Here is a 20980-nt window from a genome sequence, read left to right on the forward strand (position 1 = left end):
GTGGGAGGAGATAGGTTTAAGAAGTTTTACAGTTTTTGAAAAAAACAGTGATGAACTTCATAATTTTTAACAGGTTTAAATGTACAAAAGTTTCTTCAGTATTGGGGCTACAACAGAATTTTCAAAGTTTTGAACTTTAGACGCTTGCTGTAGCGCCACCATCAGGACTACTGGCTTGAGTTTACAGCTGAGGATATCTGGCATGAGACTGGACCTTTGTGCAAAGTTTGGTGAGTTTTCACCCGTGGGAAGTATGATTTCCTCGGAAGAAGAAAGAAGAAGAAGAAGAAGAAGAAGAATACCTGGGATTACAATAATGTAATAACGACACATATACACACATACATACACATGTGCATATGTATACGTGTGTATGTAGAAATATTTAATAGACACAATCAAATTAATAACAAAAACTGATGCAAATGAAATTAAATATTATACAATCACAAATCAAACTAAGCTAGATGAAGGCTGCAACAGAACTGCTCAGGAAATAAAATTTGTATTTACTCCCACCCCCTAACAGTGTATTAATGTCTCAAGATTTTGTTTTGTCAAATTTTAGAGGGACTTTAAATCTGGTAGGTAAAAAGCAAATATGGTGAAACCTTAGAAACAGTTCAATTGTCCAGTGTGTGGCAGCAGAGCAGTGATGACATGCAGCTGCTCTGTGGGACAAGTGAGTATATTCTTGATGTCGTCCTCCCTGCAGCCCAGCAGGGGGCGATGAAGCGCTGACGTGTTCGACACCGACCGATGACTCGCCAGAAGAAAACCCCTCCGAGTGACGTCATTTGTGTAGCAGCCACAAACCGGAAGAAAACATCCAGCTGTTATCTAAGCAGGCAGAGCTCTGGCTAGCGTTAGCAGCCTGTGTAGCGTCGGTACAGTGATGAAACGGCCCTGAGAGTCGGGAATAAACCGGTGTGTTACCATGCTGTGTCCGGCGTAGTGTCTGTGTGTCGAGAGAAACCCGCGGAATATATTTCCCCTCGACTTTCCTCCGGCCCGAGTGTTGAAACAAGGTACGTTAGCTTAGCATCCGAGCGTTAGCCGTTAGCTAGCGGTTACTAAGGTTAGCCTGGTTGCTAATCAGCAGGCAGTTGTTTTACTTGTTAGAGCGTGTTTCACCAGGTTATTGTGTGTTTTCATCTGTCGTCTCGTGACTGTGTGAATAATATATATTTAACAGTGACGCTTGGATGTGTTGTAAATATAAAATAACAGATATAAACAGAGGCAGGGTCACCAGCCACAGAAATATAAGCTGATATTCCTGTTAATGTCTTCACTATTAGGTTGGTAATGTAGTGAATAAATAAATAGATTAATGCTATCAAATATATTTCTCAGCAGCTAACAACCTCAGTGTGTTTGTGTCTGTTCTTCACAGCAAAGGTCTGTCATAAGTCAACTTTTTATAGTCTGTGAAGCTGTTAAACACTAAAAATGGGCCATAAAATAATGTTATTAAACGTCATATATCATATTTCCAGATGCACTTTGCCCTCTATTACACTGTTGAATCAGCTGTTATGTCCATTTGTCTCTTCTTCCCTTAATTAATAACAGTTTCAACAAGGATTTATTAAAATAAAAGTAATATAATCAGACACCAAATGTATTATTTGCTTTAAAAATAGTTTTTATGTCAGAATCAACATATAAGGGAGAACACACATAAAACCAGGGGTTCAGGGGTCGTCCACAAGAAAAATGTGAGCATTTTATGAACAATTTTATGGTGTAAATGGCTAAAATTTTGTCAGAATAAAAGTTCTATTCTACTTTCATGTTTTCATCAGGGTAAACAAATGTTCTTTTCCACGTCACTTTGTTTTGTCGTCTGTTGTTTTGTGACCGTGTGAGTACTGTTTTATTGTTTTAATAGTGGATATGTAAAATCTGTAGCCAGTGGCAGGGTCACCAGCCACAGAAATACAAGCTCACATCACAGTTAGCGTCTACAATATGAATTAGGGTTAATGAGTCATGTTGTTTTTAATGCAGTACATTTAGTACATTTTACAGCAGCTATCAGCATCAGTAGAAAATGGCATCAGTCATTTATGTGTTGGGGTCTGTTCTGCACAGCGAAAAGAGCAGTGTATCATGATTTTTTTAACCAGTGTTCTGATCTGATTTGACGACCTGGATATTTGTTGTCTGAGCTTCTCTGAAAAGACTCTGCCAGTGAACTCTGTGTCAGGGGTCATGTTTTTCCCTCTTTCATTCAGCCATCACTGCAATTATGTTTTGGATTAAACTAGTCAGGTTGTGTGCTGCGTTTGTGTGACGCATTTATTGTTTATGAATGTTGTTATCGTGCACACAAGACAACAGCAGTGGAGAAGCAAAGAGTAAATGCCATAGATGTGTTCACGACAACAGGACTGTTCACACAGAAAGTTGTAGTCTTAAAAATACAAATGGGTACAATATAAAGGAGAGGAATGGATTCCTATTTTTGCATTTTGGCGTCCCCCAGCAGGACAGTCTGCCATGCCACACTGCAAAACCTTTTCAGGAATGGCCCGAAGAATGTGACAAAGAGGTCAAGGTGTTGACCTGCCCTTCAAATTCCCCACATCCCAATCTAATCGAGCATCTGTCTGACATGCTGGCACCGCACCTAGCAACACAGAGGACTCAAAGGATCCACCACCAGCACCCCGGTGCCAGACAGCACAGGACACTCCCAGAGGTCTTGTGTCAGGAGGCCCCACTGTGGGTCAGGGTTACCTCTTGGGTACTGGCACGTCACACAGATGCTCTGTCAGATTGGGATCTGGGGAATTTGAAGGACAGGTCAACACTTTGACCTCTTTGTCATGTGTCTTGAGCCATTCCTGAGCAGTTTGTGCAGTGTAGCCTGGCACACTGACCTGTCATTGGGGAGTGCCGTTGCCATGAGAGGATGTAGGAGTGTGCAAATTATTGTGCAGGGGATATAAAAGTTCACAGCATAAACAGGTACAATACAAAATATGTGCAAGAGGGCTGTAGTAATGATGGCAGGATGTGTGTTAATGTGATGTATAATGTCAGGATAAGAGTCAGTGTCAGTGGGGGTCCAGGGCCGTGTTGATCAGCCCACTTGCAGTTGGGAAGAAACAGTTTTTGTGGTGTGAGGTTTTGGTCCTGATGGACTGCAGCCTCCTTGCAGCCGGCAATAGGAAGAGGAATTAAATTATTTAAACTTCCATGTAGTCGATTACAGGGAGAATACTGTTGGAACAATTTTTGTTTTCCAGTCCAGAAACGTGTAAGTGACTCTCAGATTACAACAAAGTGTGTTAGTGCATTTCTCTCTGGGCCCTCTGCAGTCTACTCAACGCTTATATTGAAGAGGTTTAAGATGTGATTTGTCACGTCATAGTTCATTCAGCTCATGTTCCAGTAGTTTCTATTGTGAAGAGCTTTGCTGCAGTTATTTCCAGCTTGTTGTAGACATTATTGTGCCGTTGACAGTTAAACAGGAACCTGTTCTTTTTTAAAATCTGCACACATTATGATGCTCAGCGTCCAGTTGCTTTCACCAGTGACTGCTGATTTCTTCTGTTCTGATTCAGCTGTTGTTCAGAGGGATCTTTGTCTCTTCAGTTGTCAGTCTGGTTGAACAAACCCTTCATACAAAATGAAATCTGTTTGTAAAGAGGACTCTGTAGAACTTAAAAAGCATCAAAGACTATTCAAGCGTATTAAAGAGACGTCTCACACATCTGACTAACTGGACCACATCGAACTTTGGTGGCAGGAGATGACAGACTTTTGATTGGCAGCTGCTTTCCCTTATATTGTAGTGAATTTCTAGTGATGTATTTCTATACCAAAAAATACATCTAAAAAAGTGACCTAGCCTATTTATTGATAATTCGGACTGTTAATAATTTTGCAACGTTTGTTATATATGTTCAGTCAGTAATGTCACTGCTTTGGTCATTTATTTAGCTTCTTAAATGAGGTTACATGAACTTTATGTGCTGATACAAATCTCTTAAAAGAAGAGTCATATATCCTTAAATCAGGGTTACCATGGTCACGGAAAACCTGGGAAAGCTATAGAATATTACAATCATGTTTTCAAGCCATGGGATTAGTAAAAATGACAAGTTTTGGAAAAGTCAAGAAATTTTATTGTGTGTAATGAAACTGTTACAGTGATGAAATAAGTGAAGTAATGTAATGTAATGTGTATATTCTGTAGCTGTCGACATAACTTGGCTCAAAAATGTGTTGATGTGTGATGACGTTTTGCTTACCATCACGTACATTTCTGCGTTTTCTCCCTGCGCTCTGTGTGTCTCCTGCCTGAAATTATGTTTAAATATTGTCTGACATGTTTGAGAAATGCGGGCAAGTGGAGCAAGAAAAAATGTTTTAGGATCCTTGAAAAGTCACGGAAAAGTCTTGAAATTTTGTGCAAATTTTGTATGAGAAGCCTGTTATATGTTGGTTATGAAAATGGATACACGCAGACGCATATATACACACACTTAATCCCACCTGATCATGGCACAAGAGGCTATCATAGGTCATGGTTTTTAAAAATGATCCAACCCCATTTCGATGTGTTTATCTGGTTCTTCTTGGTGTGAATGACCACTGTGAGGACTACATGTTGATCTTCAGTTTCTTTCACTTTGATATCTTGACTGTTTGTTCAGGTCGGAGTGAGTTACTGACACGCAGTGACCCGTCTGTCTCTCTGTGTTCCTGCAGGTGTGAATGAGTGACGTGGTGCCTCCCACAGCTCTCAGTGAAGTCCAGCTCCGCTTCCTCTGCCACGATGACATAGAGAATGTCAAGCTGCTCTGTGGTGATTGGTTCCCAATCGAGTAAGAGTCACATCCAGTGATAGCTCCTGTTAGCGTCAGAGTTTGAAGCTTTTTATCCAAACTACATCCTAATCTGTATTTGTTAATTATATTTATACTGATTCAAATCTATCAGTGGACATTTGCAGGCAATGTTTAGGGGGAGACTTGTAAAGGAACTGTCACAAAATCAACTTTTTTTTTTCTTTTTACTGATTTGCATTGTAAAGCCTTTATTCTCTGCACTCGTGCACACTCATTAGTTGACTACAGGCTGAGTAGTGATTGCTCTTTGGTGCATTACAGCCAGTTTTGAGAAGCGTGCTCACTGGAAATGTGAGTGTGTGACATCTCGGAAGTTCACGGGAAATTAAGATGAATTACTGAATTTAATTTTTATGATGGTGTTGAGCATACAGGCTGCATGAGCTAACAAAACACCCTAAATTGATGTAAGGCAGCTCTAAAGTTATGGATGTACTTTATCAAACAGTTGTAGCACAAATCCTTCACATTCACAGCTTCAGAAAATAATAAAACATTGACTAAACTTTCCCTTTTTTACAGGCTTTTGAGACAAAATTAGCAAACTCAACAACATCGTCTTTGTCATCTTTACTGTCTTAAATCATCATAGTATGTAAACTACAAAACAAAATATGACCCACTTCCATTTCTCTGAATTCACGCAGCTTGCACAACCAGTTTTCCCCCCAAGTGTTTTTTAATCAGCTAACCTCAGTGTGTCCAGAGGACAAACTCCAGTTCTCAGCTGTGACCAGATATTATCAAACCATTTTCTTCAAACTTTGATTAAAGCTTACTTCTGCAGAGTTAAAGGGGAACACCACCTAAATTAAGAATTCCAATATGTTATCTCCATGTCTAAGGGAAGTTTAATCAGTATTTGTGAATGTGAGCTCCTCTCTGTCAAATCCAGAAACCAGAGAAGTATGTCTCAACCTTGTGATGTCATTGGGTATGAAGTCTGAAGCTGCCAAGACTGTGACCTTTAAAAAATATTTTCCAGTCTGATTGAAGAGTAAAAATCAAACACCACCAAAAATAAGGTTTTGTCCCACTTCTCAAGAATGAGTGAGAGTTATCTGGATTAACCTCATGCATGAGGTTAATCGAGTTATTCGAGTTTCTCAAGGAGTCTTTTCAGCCCTGCTCCGATATATTTCTAATCTGGTTTGACTTGTATCATAAGGAACCCCATTATTCTGCCACCTTCTCTAGAACAGTGTGACAGATTCCTTCACATGCCGACTGATCACTGCCAACCTCTCTGACCTCTGCTTGCAGGTACCCGGACTCATGGTATCAGGACATCACCTCCAACAAGAAGTTCTTCTCCCTCGCTGCCACCTTCAGAGGAGGCATCGTGGGAATGATTGTGGCCGAGATCAAAGGCCGGACCAAAGTACACAAAGAGGTACAATGTTCAGCCCTGTTGCACTCACACAAAACACAAGGCTTCTATGAAATGTTCTATGTAAAGATGGTGTCACAGAGTGTGTTGTTAGTTTGATTCATCCACTCTCGCTCAGCTGAGGAAAGGTCTAAAGTGGAACACAGAGAGTAGAGTCTGTTTTTAGTCTGCTAATTAGATGAACCAGAGGCCCTGACTGAGTTAGACTCTTTTATTACAGAAGAATAAGACATAAGGGATGGTGATGAACATCAAGCATTCTTCTTTAATTTTTCACAGATGTGCTCCTTTTTAAATGATATGTAAATGTATGACATGACTATCATTCTGTGCAGCAGTCTGTATGAGGAGAAACTCATGTCTTAAAACAGCAGAATATATTTATACAGAATGGCAGATGTACAGATATAAAATACAGGAGTTAGATATATTCAACTGGGCTATCAGAAATCTGCTCCTCTCACTTTAGGCTGTAGTTTTTAAGCTGTTTACTCAGTAAATGGTGTCAAAACATCATTTCCCTTTGGAACAGCATTTGCATGTTGGACTCTGCCTTCCCTGTGGCTAATTTGCCTACGCAAAGACCGGCAGGGAGCACACAGAGCATGTGGAGAGGGAAAGATCCTCTTAAGTGATGTTTTTTAATTCATTACTGAATCAAATGTAGCTTTTATTCGAGAGGTGAAAAATGTTAAACTCTGGGTAAAACAGTGCACTCGTCACTGTCCCTTTAGCTGATCAAACACAGTGAAGGAGGGACAAATACCGCAAAGACAAACTGTCACATCTTCCATGTACAAGTGCTGAATAACAACTATGGAGGAGAAATCTGTTAGACGGGTGGGTCCGTGCTTTCTCTCTGCCTCAGTCTTCCCCTCGTCCAAAGCCAAAACTCTCTTCTGCTGACATGTTTACTTCAACGGATGTTCCACATCATAACAACCAGACTCAACCAAAGCTGCTCAGCTGAGAAGATCACAGCGCCTCCTCCAAAACGCTCTCAAGCACCCGCAGCTCTGCGTTTCCTGAGGAGCGCTTGGAAGGAAAAAAGTACTTTGGTGGACACAATCTGTCATCTTGTCTCTGTCTTCATCTGTGTGTGTTTTAGGATGGAGACATCCTGGCCTCCAGTTTCCCTGTGGACACACAGGTAGCCTACATCCTGAGCCTGGGAGTGGTCAAAGAGTTCAGGAAACATGGCATAGGTACTGCTCCCCTTTTCTCACTCGCTCTCTCACACACACACACACACACACACACACACACACACACACTGTCAAACTAGAGGAAATTTTATTGACTGAGACACAATCCCAATACACTCCTCTTCCCTGCCGCTCACCCCTCAATTTTACACGTTCACATCTCGGGGTAGGATGTCCTTATTCTTGTTGGGATAGAGGGGTAGAGCGAAATGTTAGGGCTACATTAGTCTCACCACCAGACAATCAGAGATCTCCGCCTTCTGATAGTCTGGGGACACTCCTTTCTAAAGTGTGTTCAACACACCGGAGAAAACGGCCGGCAACAAAGCAACGCCTCTTGCATTTTTGAAAAGGACATGCCCTCCTGGAAATATGCTCTCCCCCTTTTCTCGTCGGCGAGGAAACAAACACACAGAGAGCTTGAAAATGGATGCCGAGAGATTTAACTCTGTTTTATCAAACGTGTGCTCAGTCCACAAGATTGTGGAAATGAAGGACTTACAGCGACTTTGGTTAAAACTTTTAACGCAGTCGGACTATGTTTACGAGCACAAGAGTTCAGCGAGCCACCAAAGGACCGCCCTGCGGATTTACTATTGGTTCTGCAACGTAGGGAGTTTGTTGTATCCGCCCATCTAAACACAAAATCAGGGAGAAAGACATCAGTCTTTAGTTAAGCAAAGCGTCTAAAGACTGACTTGTGAGTCTAGGGCTACATGGTGCTTCAGACAGGTTTGTCGGAGGCACATTTAAAACTGAGTGTTATCAGAAATCATCGGCAGGAGCATGGGCTGCTAACGTTGACGACTTGAGTACACGTAAACACCGTCGACGACTACTGATGGCTTATCAGGGGTTGTCCCATTTCATAAAGGGAGATTTCAGCTGCTATAAGACAAACCACTATCACATAAGAAATGACACTTGGCCTCACCCTATAGCGAGAGACATGAGGCAAAAACACTGTAGTTTGGCCCACTTTCATCACAGCAGCTGCAGGAGAGGCTGTAACACGCAGCTAATGGAGGTTATCAAGGTGCTTTAAAACCCTTAGCACTGGACTGCTGCAGCTTGTGTGGCAAGTCATTCTCATTCTCTGGGTCAGACCTCACGCTAACACTTTAGCAAGCTAACTAGGCTAACCGCTGCGCCTACCCGTCCAGAAGAAAACAGGCCGACTCCACATCACTCTTCATCCCCATTCTCTACTTCAGGGCTCGCCTCATCTGCACGCTGTGCCAAGGAACGTTCCGAATACTTTAAATAAGAAGAACATAATAAAATCTAGGCAGAGAGATGGAAAATTGTCTTCATTTACATTGACTATAAGTTGTGGATTACTTAGCAGTAAACTTTGATAGCACCTGCTATAATAAAGGCCTGTGAATGGCACATGTAATGCTAAATTTTGATTGAACCCTCTCTCTTTTCCATTATCCAGGCTCCCTACTGCTGGACAGTTTGAAGGAGCACATTTCAACAACAGCCCAGGACCACTGTAAGGCGATCTACCTGCACGTCCTCACCACCAACAACACTGCCATCCACTTCTATGAGAACAGGGACTTCAGGCAGCACCACTACCTGCCCTACTACTACTCCATACGAGGCGTCCTCAAAGATGGATTCACATACGTGCTCTACATCAACGGGGGCCACCCACCCTGGACAATATTATATCCTTTTGTGACGGCAGGAAAAGGAGACACCCGCTCATTGTTCTGTAGTGGACAGATTGATTTAAAGGTCCAATGTGTCAGATTTAGGGGGATTTAGTGACATCTAGTGGTGAGGCATTGACGATCCATGTAGAGGACATTTTAATGTTTTGCCTTTTATTTTATTTTCTCTTGGCTTTACTGACAGAGAGCTGTCTAGCTGCGTTAGCATGCGGAAATATGGTGCCCAGTGCTGCAGTCTCCAGTGGTAAGCTATCCTTGGCTGCTCTGAAATGTGCACCACTCGGGTCATTTACGAGCTAGCTAGCAGCACCGCTTATTCTTCTGGGACGGTGTGTTCGGTTTCCTCTGGTCATGTAGCACCAAATTTAAAACGATTTGTGTCTTTCTACTGCACCGACAGCCCAGTTTTATTAAAGCACCATCTTTTCAACAGTGAAATACATAAATTTACTCATCTTCCTCCTAGTCTTTTCTTCTTCATCAGCAATATTGCATGTTAATAAAGTCACAGTTGGGATTTGACTAACTGTACTGTGAGCTGTAGATTAGCCACTTTAGAGAAGGAGAAAGATGATAATGTTATCTCAGAACCTTACGGTGCGAAGCCTCTCCTCCTCCGGCCGCTGTCTGTACCAAAGAGTAGTGTGAATGTTAAGAGAGCTCACTCCGTAGCAAAATCTGGGGACCGAAACATCTAAAGACTGCTCAACTTGAAGCAATCTCAGTTGACTGAGGTCTCCAGCTGATGATTCGAGATCATAGCTGTTGTATTTTACACATTGTCCTTAACTTCCTGTCCCACTGACTATATCCAGCACATTGGTTCAACCCTGGCCAGCCTGAGCCCCTGCTCCATCCCTCAGAGGCTGTACCGACAGGCCCAGTCCCTGCTGCGCTCTCTGCTGCCCTGGTCCAACATCGCCTCCAAGACCGGCATACAGTACAGCAGAACAATGTGACATGGTGGGTGGGAGCTGCGCTGACAGCAGGTATGACACGACTCTCTCTGCGTATCAGTGGATGTCTGATTGTCTCTTTCTCTCCTTTTGTTTCAGGAGCTCAGCTGTTTCTCATCAGTCTTCCCCTGTACACACCAAGATGTACGCGCACACTCACATTCTCGATCTCGTACGGCTTTCCACACGCCTGTGTTTGACACAGGACTCAGGTTCAACCTGCGTTTGACCGTTCACTTACTACAACATCATTCCAGATCCAAAACACGTTTGTCACTGTTCACACAGGCTCCAGGTGTGCAGCTGTAGTTCTACGCCCTCTGCGAAACAGGGTTGTTGCATCGCAACGTCATTCATGTTTTTACACTGACAGACAGACAGACGGAGTGATCTGGTAAAACCGCGGGATTTCTTTAAATCGTTCAGTTACTATACCACCCCATGTATGCTACGCCATCCCATAGTTACTATAGTAACCTGTGTTTACCCTGTCATACCAAAGCCAACCCAGGCAGCAGAGCAAAGCGGAGGACCTGCTTCAGATAAACCACGTCGACCCGGGCGCACAGAGCTCGTCGATTTGGTGTGAAAAGGGTGAAACACACACTCACACACACGCTGGGAACCCTACAGAGACTAAAGGTTCAACCCTGCCTGTCTTCCCGTCTCCTTTCATCCTGTCCACCACTGTCACAGAGACTATGTATACTGTTTGTATATTATATATACTAAGGTAATATATAAATTTCTCTCTATATGTATGTCTATTCTATGCTGTTGGTAGTTGAAAGATAACACATCCTGTCCCCTTTTTGAGTAGAGACTGAATCCAGAGTCAATTCCACTTTGTAAAATAGAGACTCGAGAACAAGTGAAATTTGATTGGTCTGTGAATCTAGGGATGGTAATAAACGGGGGTAGTCGGGTAGAATAAAGCTGATTATACACAGGGAACGATGAGACACAGTGTAGATGGGAGAAATGTTTAGGAGCAGTTTTCAAAAGGGATTCTTCCAGAGGTGAGACAAGTCACAAGTAATTCTCAAGTCCTTGCACTCTAATCCTAAACTGGGTTCAAGTGAGTTTCGAGTCGTAAACAAGTCACAGTGCACCCTTCATCAAATACAATGCTATTTTAACAGCAGACTAGTAATACATTAAGTTTTTAAAAATGTAATGCTATTTAAAATGTGCATTTATTTGTTAAAACAAATCAGCTAAAGTTGTTGCGTCTCAGTTTGTAATTTTCGACCCTCACGTTTTGCATACTGCAGTTTGCTTTTTGTCGACCACCACATAGTTGTTGTACGCGAACAATAAATGTCTGGTGCTCAGTCAGGTGACGTTAGTTCTTCGTTGCTCTCTCCTGCAACTTGATCGCGTGCCGTCGGATCTGGGAAATCAAGTGTCGACTTGTTGGAAATGAATAATGTTAACATTAGTTGTTTCAGGAAATGAAGGGTAATGAATTGATTTTTGGCAAAAAAAAAAAAAAAGACATGCTTTTTAATCTTTAGGCGTGGGGGGATGTATCGGGTATTTTGAGTCAGGAGTCGTTGGTCAAGTCGAGTTGCAAGTCTTTTTTTGATTTGGTCAAGTCGAGTGACTACAGGAAACAGCAACAACCTTCAAGCTAACAACCTACACACTGAAAAGGTTTTTAAAAAGATTTGGATTGTACAGTAACGCAAGCCTGCTTTGTTGTTCCTAAAAAAAAACTACAATGAATATAACAACTTGGAAAAGCCCAGACTCCGTCTCACAGGACTCTTCTGCCGATGCTGATCTGTGTTCTGACACAGCCAGTCGCAGTTGATTTGCCACATCTTTTTACCGTGGCAGCGGCATGCAGCAGTGACACTCGAGCTTCTGTGATATCATCATGATAATGTCCTGCAAGAGCCACATACAGCCAGCAAAGCATCTGTTGTTTTAACACGTCCACGTTCCTTCAACAACTGACGCATGTGGTTGGGTTTAGGGGAAAAAAACAGGGTTTGGCTCTATAATCTCGCAGGACGCGCACACCGCTCTCCTGGGTGAAGGGCGGTGTTTGTTGGACCCATCCACCACCCCTCCCACACACCCTACTTGGATTTTCACCACCTTAACTTTTATTGTTCTTGTCCTAGCACGTTTCATCCAGACGCCACCAAGCATCGTTAAACTGTAACCTGGTTTATCGTCCACAGAACGAGGCTGCACGCCCACATTTTCACAACAAAACAGAACAGGCTGCAGTGAGAGTCTCTCTCCATGGGATATTTAAAAATAGCAGCTTTGTGCATTTAGTCCTTCTCAGGCAAGCTCAGGGGTTTAGTGTTGCTGGAGCCCACAGGAAGTGAGGATTAGAATATATGACCTTCACATAATCCGCTCCAAATGAATCTATATTTTTAAAGTCATTACTAAAAGTGTGTGTCATATAAAAACTAAAGTGATGGTCAGAGTTGTCACAGTGAAATTTAAGGTGTGCTGATGGATTCACGTCATCAACTCATGCATTGAGTAACATTACAAGTTAACGTTCCACCTTAAAAGTTGCCGGCAGTCGGCCCAGTGAATGAAGTTATTTTTCTCAGACTCCAGCTGCTGTGAGAGGCAGCAAAACATCCTTTCATTTTATAGTTACAGTTTACTAATAAAACTCTCCACAGTATGAACAGTGGTTACATGAGCCTCAAAACCAGACACAACTCAGCCCTGAGCAGAGTGAGCGTCCTCTACTGACCAATCAGACTGCAGTGTTCACAGCTGCACCTTTTAGTACCAGCTCTGTGTGCTAGGTACCCCAACAGAGGGGGGACCAAACATGGGGACGCTAAGGAACGCTTCTGTTGGTACCATCCACAACTTTTCACAGTGGAAACGGGAAAAAAGGATACCAAACTGAACCGTACTGTACTGGGCTGCTTGGTGGAAGCGGGTTTTTGTGACTTGTTTCTGACTAGAGTTGAAGTTGCGTGACTCAAATCCACACCTCTGGATTTTTTCCCTTTTAAAAGGTCATGATAATGTCTGATTTGCTGTGTGCAGTAACGTTAGTACTGGTACTAGTGACGTCAGTACAGAAACATATGAACGTGACTCAGTAACGCCTCACCTCACATTTTATGCAGCTCTGTTTCAAAGTCTTACACACAAATATGAACAAAACTCAAAGCAGCGAGGCCTCTCTACACTGTCTCTAAATGTTGCCTGTGTATAACTGATACCAGAGGAACGGGGAGTTGCTGGGGTTTTTATTTTAGAGGTTTTAAGTGGCTGCAGCCTCGTCTGTCTGCTCTGTGTATGTAATGTTGCTGCTAACGTAGAGAAATGTCCATTTGTTTGTCCAGATTTTAAAATATGGCCAAGATTAGATTTTTATGTGAGCCTGTAGAAGAGATGAGAAAAAGGAAGTAATGCTCCCAAACACACACACATCATGCACCTTGTGTGCCTCTGTGCACGCAGGTGTGTATGTCTGTATGTGTGTGTGTGTGTGTGTATGCACAGGGTCCAAAATTAGCACCCAGTAAGTGCCAAATGTTGGTCTGATCTGTCTGTGGAAGAGTGAAGTTCAGCCAACATGTTGAGTGGTAACGTTGTCAGTGAGTAACATTGTAGTTTCTCAGTTTCGTTGCATTCTGTCGCACCTGATGGATGTGTCAGTCTGTGAGGTGATAGGTTTTATACGTGACATAGCACTGAGACGGGAACTGTGGGAAAAACATGGATTCATTGTGAAAAGGTGAAAGATTGTGAGTTCACTCGGCAGGTAGCTCAGAGGTAAATTTCAGATATTGTGTATGCAAAAAATTTCTTTTGTTTTGAATTTGATTGATTGTAAAGACTGAGTCAGTGCGACTGGTCCTGCTGTTCAAATGTTTTACGTTGTTTTAACATTGTGACTGTCATATTACATTGTCATAAACCTGAGCCTTGTTTTCTTTCACAACATGCCATGATTTCAGCTGTTTGTCTTAAAGGGGCACTCCACTGATTTAATGCTGCACTTCTATACATTTGGCGGGACGTGAGAGAGACAGTTCCCTGCAGGTCGGTTCCATGCTCTGCTTTATCAGTGCTACAGTGGTCCACATCCGTCCCTCCAGGATTTTGCGGGCTGTTTTTGTGATTGCTGCGGCCTGAATTACCTGATTTCTTGGCAGCTTTTCTAAAAAAATTACAATGTATGTGGCGGCAGTAGCTCAGCCCGTGGGGACTTCGCTTGTGAAGGAGCATGGACTGGCAACTTGAGAGGTGGATTTGGAGTTGATTTTTGTGAGCATTCTGTGTTTCCCACAGAGCTATAATCTGTTCGTGATGGTATAGGTGATGTGGGAGTGAAGACCATTGGACTCAGAGCTGAAGGACCGTCTTCATCAGCCCCTTGTCTCCTTTTCCTCCTCCTGAGTTGAAGCTAACACAGCACAACCTGATCTCATCCCTACTCCTTAGATTTTGCCGCTTGAGCAGAAGTGTCAGACACCAGGCTGTTAATCTCACAAAGACACTGGAACGGCTCAGCTGTGTTGTTAAACCTGTTGATAACAGTTGGGTAACGTTAGCCATGTGATGCTAACAGTTAGCCTTGTCACTGTGTGTGTGACTCTGTCCAAGGCACGAATTTCGGAACCCTAGGTTGGTGAAGGACTAGCCAGCCTTACTCTGCCTCTGACTGGCTTACCCTGACAAAGGTGCGGACACACCAAACCAACATCAAAGAACTAGTGGTGACGAAAGCCAACTGTTGCGTCTACGTCGCCTCACGTCGCCCTGTGTCAGTTGCATTTGAACACACTACACGGACTACATCCGACGGCCAAGTAGCACATACGTTCTGCGCCTGCGTGAGAGAGAGCGGAGTGAGAGAGTGGTACATCCTGTCAGCTGAGGGGTTTCTCTAACAGCCAATCAGAGTGATCTCTCTCACCAACAAGCTCCACCAACAAGCTCTGCCGACGGTGCGGGACACACCGCACAAACTAGGGCGACAGACGCTCACCCGACTTTGGTCGACCGTCGACCGTTGGCTTGGTGTGTCAGGGCCTTTACCCTGACCTGAACCAATCCCACTCCTCTTGCCTAAACCTAATCAACCCAACCAATGAAGGCAACAAGTACTAGCCAATCATAGGGAGAATAGGGCGGGTCATTCCTACACCATCCGAGGATTAGCAGATTTTCGTCCCAGGTGCAGCAGTAGTCTCATGACAAACACAGAGAGAGATGGAGGGGCTGAGCGAATCGATGCGCTGTGTGCAGCTTTACAGTGAAATTAGATTATACCAGTTTTAAAAAGTTGAATTTGCGGTGATTGGATAAAATTGCATAGTCACACAGAATTCATCAGAATTGGCTGAATTTGCGTTAATTGTAGTGATCGCAGCATCCTGGAGGGAGCGACAAAGCAAAGCAGCAGAGGTATCCTGACCTTGGGCTCCTACACTTCCCATAATGCAGAGTAACAGCATCTTTTTTGGGGCCCACCCTGACTGGTCAATGCCTCTCAGACTCCCATCACAGGGGCTTTCCAGTAGAAAAAGTAAAAGAGCTCCCGCACAGTCACTGAGGATGTGATGCAACAGGCTGAATAGAGTGCTGAAGGAATGAGTCCTAAAACCTGGAAATGAGTTTGCATTTTTACACTTCCAGTCCCCTCGTCTCAAAGTCAGCGGGCTTTTGTTTAGATGCCTGAAATAAACTCTGGTTAACACAAGCTTATGAGACTTTCATGTTTTGTTCTGTGACATAAAATACGTCAGTAAACACCCCACTTGTGAATTTTGAAGCCTTTAGTTACGCGTCTTGAAAACGCGGCTGCTAGCAAGTGGCTAAATGAGACTACAAAACATCATCACACCCAGTGCTCCAATCACGGCTGTACAGTTTTGTTGTAGTGACGCTAAAGTCATGCAACTGGTGTAGTTCTATAATTGAGGAGTATTTCGCTGAACAAAAAATTTTAGTATCGTAAAATTTAGGTTGCCGCAGAGCTTATCTTTTGTAGTAATCCAAAATGTGATGAAAAATCCTGTTGGCTTTTTGTAGAGGGAAGCAGGACGATGCTAACTTCCGGGTTGGCCTACAAAAAATATCATCCCTGCAGCACTCTGTAGTCAACTCCATTGGAAGTGTACTGAATTTGATGTGTGAAACTGGTGGAGTGCCCCTTTAAATACACTGCAGAAGCCTTCCATTGTGTCCTGAGCACCTGAAACACCCGGTGACACACAGACACAGTGGCAGCATTAGCATCCTGCCAAAACAATGCATCTCAAGAACCTGAGTACTGTAGGGAACGGAAGACATTTTGACAATAGTCTCATTTTTAATATTTAGTGTCCATGAATTGGATTTACTTGATTTAGGACTGTGAAAGTTTTTCTGCACATGATTTTGTTTTAATAATGGGTGAAGAAAAAGCAAAAGCAGGTTTTATTTTAAATTCAACATCGGGTTTCTGTTGCTGTTCACGACCTGTCTGTGTCTTCTCTACATTGTACATGTTATTTAGCTGACGCTCTGTCGGGGGGAGAAGAGGAGTGTTTGTGGCTTAAGGATCTTTCAGAAGGACTCGTTTCTCCTCCTGTAATGTTACTCATCATAAACTGTACAGCAGCAGTCGACTTGACCTGGAAAGACAAAAGACACCACCGGATTAAGGCTTCAGTTTGAAATACTGGATACCCCAGAGAGAAGAATTCACATCCAAAACTGATTATCTGAAACACAAAAATAAAATTAAGGTCTCTACTTTGTGGTAAATCGTCTGGTATTATACATCTCTGCAAACAACAGATACGTTATATTTTATGTTTCATACCACTGTTCCAAGACCAACAAACAAGACTGGCTCTTTTTTAGGAAGTCGTATTTTCAGCAGATTTTTATCCACCAAACATGGGTGTTTTTTAGTGACCCATAGCTGTTTTTTCACCAGGGATAGTGCCACAAAAATCAGTTGTTTTTTATTGAGAAACTGCTGCATTTCCAGCTGAGATAGTGCAGCGAAAAGAGGTCGTCTTTCACCGAAACGTCCCTGCGTTTCAAGGCAGGATATCGCAGATATAGTTATTGTTTTTTACTGAGATGCTGTTGCATTTCCAGCCAGATAGTGCCATGATAAGCAGTTGTTACTGTTATAGAGATATAGCTACATTTCCAGCCACAGCAGTGACATGAGAAGCAAATGTTTTTACCAAGACATCGCTTTGTTCCTGCAGGGTTGGTGCCACAAAAAGGGGTGCTTTTTCCAAAAAATTGCTGCATTTCCAGCCAGGATAGTGGCACATACAGTATAGCAGTGACTTTTTTTACTGAGACACAGCTGTGTTTCCAGCCCCTACAGTGACATGAAAAGCGGTTGTTTTTCCCCCCAAAACATCGCTGCATTTCCAGCCAGGATAGTGGAACAAAAAGCGTTTGTTTTATACTGAGACACTGTTGCATTTCCAGCCGAATAGTGCCATGAAAAGCGGCCATTTTTTATGGAGACTTAGCTGTATTTCCAGCCACGATAGTGACATGAAAAGAGATTGTTTTTACGAAGACATCAATGGACTCCTGCAGACCAGTGGTACCATGGAAAGCGGTTGTTTTTCTGAAACATTACTGTGTTTCCAGCCAGGATAGTAGCATGAAAAGTGGTTGTTTTATACTGAAACACCACTGTGTTTTCAGCCAGGATAGTGGTACGAATAGCCCTTGAGTTTTACTGAGACATACCTGTATTTCCAGCTATGAAAGTGACATGAAAAGGGTTTATTTTTAGCAAGACCTTTCTGCGTTCCTGCAGGAATAAATGATGAAAAGCGGTGTTTTTTTTTTTTTTTACAGAGACATACCTGCATTTCCAGCCACAATAGTGACATGAAAAGGGTTGGTTTTACTACCAAGACTTTGCTGGATTCTTGCAGGGTTGGTGCCACAACAAGCAGTTATTATTTTCCTAGACATGGCTGCATTTTTTTGCCGGGATGTTGCCAACAAAACTGGGTACATTAAGCCAAACCATGATCTTTCTCTAACCCTAGAAAAAAGAAAAAAGAAAAGAAGCCAGCACTCACAAATGTCCTTTTGGTAAATTTAATAAACCAACTTGGGTGGCGTCACCCAAGTTGGTTTATTAAATTTACCAAATTTACCACATTTATCTTGGCGATTGGGTCGATTATGTAGACATACAATCACAATATAAAATGTCCATTCATACTTAAGGAAAAGTCCCTGATCGAAACATACATCAGTGTCTGTTTCCAAACAGGCTGGAGTTACATGTCAAGATGAGCTACCAGAGATTTTCCTTTTACCTGAGTTTTAAGCAATGAATCCTGAACTAATCTGGTGTTAGTGGTGAGGTCAGAAGTTGGCGTAAACGACATGAAAGCATGGATCCATCCTGCCGTGTATCAACGGTTCAGGCTGGTGGACCAAAATCTCTGAGGAATGTTTCCAGCACCTTGTTGAATCTTTGACACCAAGAATTAGGGCAATTCTGAAGATCCAAGCCAGTACTAGCAAGGTGTACCTAATAAAGTGAACATTGGGTTCATTTGATTAACGTACTTAAATTGTGCAGCTGTATATCCAGCAAAACACAAGAATCGGATCGACAGATACTCAGTATTGAAATGCTTGGATCAGGTGGGGGCAAAAATAAATTATTGTGACATCCTTATTTAGAATATGTTTGTCATATTACTTCAACTTTTTTCCATGACAGTTTGGGCACAGATTGTAGGGTCTCTCTGTAGCTCTGTGGCCTCTGAACATGTGAAGGGCAAACAGGTGGAGGTCATATCTACGCGTCAACTTTCATCCACGCCTCTGCTCTCATTGTTTTCCCTCATGGGTGGAACAAAAGCAATCAGCAGTGTGTGGTGGAGATAAATGAGACCAGTTTAAAAAAGGAATGCTAGTTATTACACACTGTTGTTATGGCTGCATTATTTCAGCTGCAGCACTGGAGCTGGTCAGTGTGTTTGATCAGCATCACATCTCACACACACAGTTTATTATGTAAACTTCAAGCACATATATTGAAGTTAGTGTTCATAAATCAGGTCTTGTTTCTTGTAGCTTTGTCTCCCTCTGCTGAGCGTGAGGAGGTGCTTTACATGCTTCACATGAACAATGGCAATTTCCTGTTCAACCAGTTCATGTTCAAGGTTATTTCCCACAAGCCATTCTCATTGTTTCAAAGTAGTGTTTACTTGTTGTTTTGTACACAGGGTTTACCTTTTGTTCAGGGGTCATAGCTTACATCCTCGTGATTGATTTTTGTGCTTCACGTGTAGCTACAGGTAGATGTTAGGGGAGAATATATTCAACTGAAAATGTGATTTAATACAAGTATTTCTTATAAGTATGTTAGAGAAATACAGTGGTGTGTGAACTGCCTTAATTCTTGGTGTCACAGATTCAACAAGGTGCTGGAAACATTCCTCAGAGATGTTGGTCCATATTCACATGATGACATCACACAGTTGCTGCAGATTTGTCGGCTGCACATCCATGATGAGAATCTCAAGGTGTTTTTCTTGTTTTTGTCTTTTGACATGTTTATGTTTAAAATAAATAAACCAAATCAAATAAAAGATACTTGAGTAAACGTAGGCCTCGATACTTAGTTAGCCTCATTACACCACAAAAATGATTTATTTATTTAGTTAGGTATCGTTTTTATGGTGTATTATAGCTCACTAAGTATAGTATGTATAAAGATTATGCAGCAAATGGAATATGTTTTCTCAAGATGGTAAAAAGTCTTTCAGCATTCTGCAAATACTTGTGCGTTTTAAATACCATGGTATAAATCATAATAGCAAACTATGAAATTATACCAAATTGTACCAAAGAATACCAAATCTTCAAAGAGAAATAATTTAACTGAAGAAACATTACAAAACAATTAGCAAAAAATTTGTTACACCATTAAAATTGTATTTATTTATTTATTTAGAATTTTTGTGGTGTAATTTAAGTATTTTAATAAAGTATGTATAAAGATTATACAGTGCATGGAATGTTATTTCTCAAGATGGTAAAAACAGTCTTTCAGAATTCTGCAAATAATAGTTGGGGGATGTTAAAAAAAAATACCAAATACCAAACTTAAAATTATACCAAATCTTCAAAGTGTTTTTTTGAAGAAAATTTTCAAAACAATTTAAAATATATGTATATATATATATATATATAGAGAGAGAGAGAGAGAGAGAGAGAAAACAATTTTTAAAAAAAAAAAAAAAAGTTAACATTACCCCCAAATGTTTTTTTTCTAAATTGATTTATAATTATTTTCACTTATTTATTGCTGCATGTAATTATTATTATTATTATTATTATTATTATTATTAATAATAATAATAATAATAATAATAATAATAATGATAATAATAACATATATATTTTTTAATTTATCTATTCCTTCTCTTGTTCCATCACAGGTCATCCTAAGCCAACTGGGGTGGGGAGGGAAGGGTTAGACAATAGGTCAATAGCTTTGTATATAGAATTTATTATTAATATTCTGAAAAAAAAAAAACCTTAATAAAATTTGAGCACAAAAAACTTTTTTAAAATTACATTGGATTTTTTTTTCAAGACAGATGTTAACCTCTGTGACTCAAATTTAATTGTGATAATAAAAAAAATGAAACAATAAGTGCATTTTTTTTTTCAAAAAGTTGTTTTCAGATTGCCAAAAAATAATTTAGGCTTTTTCTTTTTTCCTGGCATAACTGAACTTCCATACTAATCCCTTCCAAAAACAACCCGAGCGCCAAAACTGTAAGCTTTGCTTGCTGAAGTTTGTCTTTACGGTACTCTTCTTGTTTTTGAAGTCGCACTGTGGTGTCCGTTACGGTAAAGAGCTCGCAGGTGACGTGTAGTA

At 41.5% G+C, this 20980-nt stretch overlaps 1 protein-coding gene across 1 annotated transcript; it reads left to right on the forward strand.

Annotated features, from left to right (window-relative positions):
* Positions 1–811: 811 nt before the first annotated feature.
* nat15 (N-acetyltransferase 15 (GCN5-related, putative)) lies at positions 812–10335 on the forward strand. The gene is made up of 7 exons (XM_049560799.1): positions 812–1028; positions 4726–4841; positions 6129–6258; positions 7364–7460; positions 8902–9136; positions 9945–10105; positions 10198–10335. The coding sequence occupies exons 2-6, from the start codon at positions 4732–4734 to the stop codon at positions 10099–10101; spliced, it is 729 nt and encodes a 242-aa protein (XP_049416756.1). The 5' UTR covers positions 812–1028; positions 4726–4731; the 3' UTR covers positions 10102–10105; positions 10198–10335.
* Positions 10336–20980: the final 10645 nt, after the last annotated feature.

Source organism: Epinephelus fuscoguttatus, linkage group LG19 (assembly GCF_011397635.1).
Source record: "Epinephelus fuscoguttatus linkage group LG19, E.fuscoguttatus.final_Chr_v1".
In the NCBI taxonomy this organism is placed as follows: Eukaryota; Metazoa; Chordata; class Actinopteri; order Perciformes; family Serranidae; genus Epinephelus; species Epinephelus fuscoguttatus.